Source organism: Orycteropus afer, unplaced genomic scaffold (genome assembly GCF_000298275.1).
Source record: "Orycteropus afer afer isolate SDZICR_OR568_19922 unplaced genomic scaffold, OryAfe1.0 scaffold00384, whole genome shotgun sequence".
In the NCBI taxonomy this organism is placed as follows: Eukaryota; Metazoa; Chordata; class Mammalia; order Tubulidentata; family Orycteropodidae; genus Orycteropus; species Orycteropus afer.
The window spans coordinates 1,311,739-1,313,295 of NW_006921971.1; the positions used below are offsets into that span (position 1 = coordinate 1,311,739).

Below are 1,557 nucleotides of genomic sequence, written 5' to 3' on the forward strand. Positions count from 1 at the left end.
GGGACTGTGCCTTTTGACTTGTCAACCTTGGGCTTGTCAGCCTCAGCAGCCAGCAGCCATCTGAGTGAAGAAACGCCTCTAGCTCCAGTGGGCCGGGAGCAGGAGGCAGAGTTGGACCCAAAGGTTGAGGGGCTTTCTCCCAGCCCCTAGGGACTGGTACTTTGAACTCAGACTTAAAGCCTCCAAATTGTAAGAGAATAAACTCCTGTTTGTGAAGGCCATCCCATTGGTGGTGTATTCTTGTCAGAGCGGCACCAGGGAACCAGGACAGTGTCTAACAGTGTGTGCTCACAGAGTGGCCTATTTTGGTCATTCTCACAATATTTCAAACTTTCTCACCACGCAGTTGCACACCTAACAGACTATGGTGTCGTGTAAACATAACTTTTACAGGCACAGGGAAACCGAAACATGTATGTGACACGCTTTATTGTGATGTTCGCTTTATTGCAGGGTTCTGGAACGGAACCCCTAGTGTCTCTGTAAAGGAAACACCAAAGACCCTATTGGAAAAAATAAACGTGTTTTCATCCATCTAAATCTCTGCTCTTTCTTCCTTCCCCAGGAGAGAGTTACGTGTGTGGCTCCATCGAACCCTTCAAGAAACTGGAGTACACCAAGAACGTGAACCCCAACTGGTCGGTGAACGTCAAGACCACCTCCGCTTCCCGGGCTGTGTCATCGCTGGCCACCGCCAAGGGCAGCCCTTCGGAGGTGAGGGAGAACAAGGATTTCATTCGTCCCAAGCTGGTCACCATCATCCGAAGCGGGGTGAAGCCGCGGAAGGCCGTCCGGATCCTGCTAAACAAGAAGACTGCACACTCCTTTGAGCAGGTCCTCACCGATATCACCGACGCCATCAAGCTCGACTCGGGGGTGGTGAAGCGCCTCTACACGCTGGACGGGAAGCAGGTAAGACATGACTCAGGCCCGACTGCGACTCGACAGGCGGGAGCCAGGGACGCGGAGGCTCTGCGCGGCCTGCAGGGGCGTCTGGAATGTAATTTCTGAGGTTGTTGACAGGACTGGTTCGTTTTGTCCACCAATAAGCATTTTGTTGACTTCACGGCATTGCAAGGTTGGAATCAGCCACGGGGATGACCCATGAATGAGCATCTCTGAAGCCTGGTGATGACTCAGGATTTCCCACTGTCCAGTTCTTAACTCTTTCCAGAATGACCCTTTTCTGTCCTGTGAAAACAAAAATATTATTAAGCCACTAACAGAAATTGATTGAAGTTTATTTAATATAAAATTTGTAAACTGAGGCCAGCATTTCTGACTAGAGTGTCAGAAACACTCCAAAGAAGAAAAACGTTTCAAAGATTCCTATACCCCAGAGTATTGCTAGCAATTATATGTTGCCATGGAAACAGGGCCAGAACAATGTTTACATAATAACTTGTGGACGTACATTTTTTTGAAGAACAGTTCAGATGATGACTGATTTACCCCAACACATAGATTCTAGTCGACCTGCTTCTGTTGTTAGAACTGCACATGTGTAGTTGGTTGAAAGACAACAGTGCCCAAGGCAACCATTCTTTACCAATGAAG

General features: G+C 48.4%; 1 protein-coding gene across 1 annotated transcript in view; it reads left to right on the forward strand.

Annotated features, from left to right (window-relative positions):
- LOC103207647 (serine/threonine-protein kinase DCLK1-like) overlaps nt 1-1,011 on the forward strand; it is a 14,631-nt gene extending 13,620 nt beyond the window's left edge. Inside the window, exon 2 of the mRNA XM_007953294.1 lies at nt 566-1,011. Within this exon, the coding sequence (XP_007951485.1) occupies nt 566-1,011 (446 nt within the window). The remainder of the gene's footprint in view (nt 1-565) is intronic.
- Nucleotides 1,012-1,557: the final 546 nt, after the last annotated feature.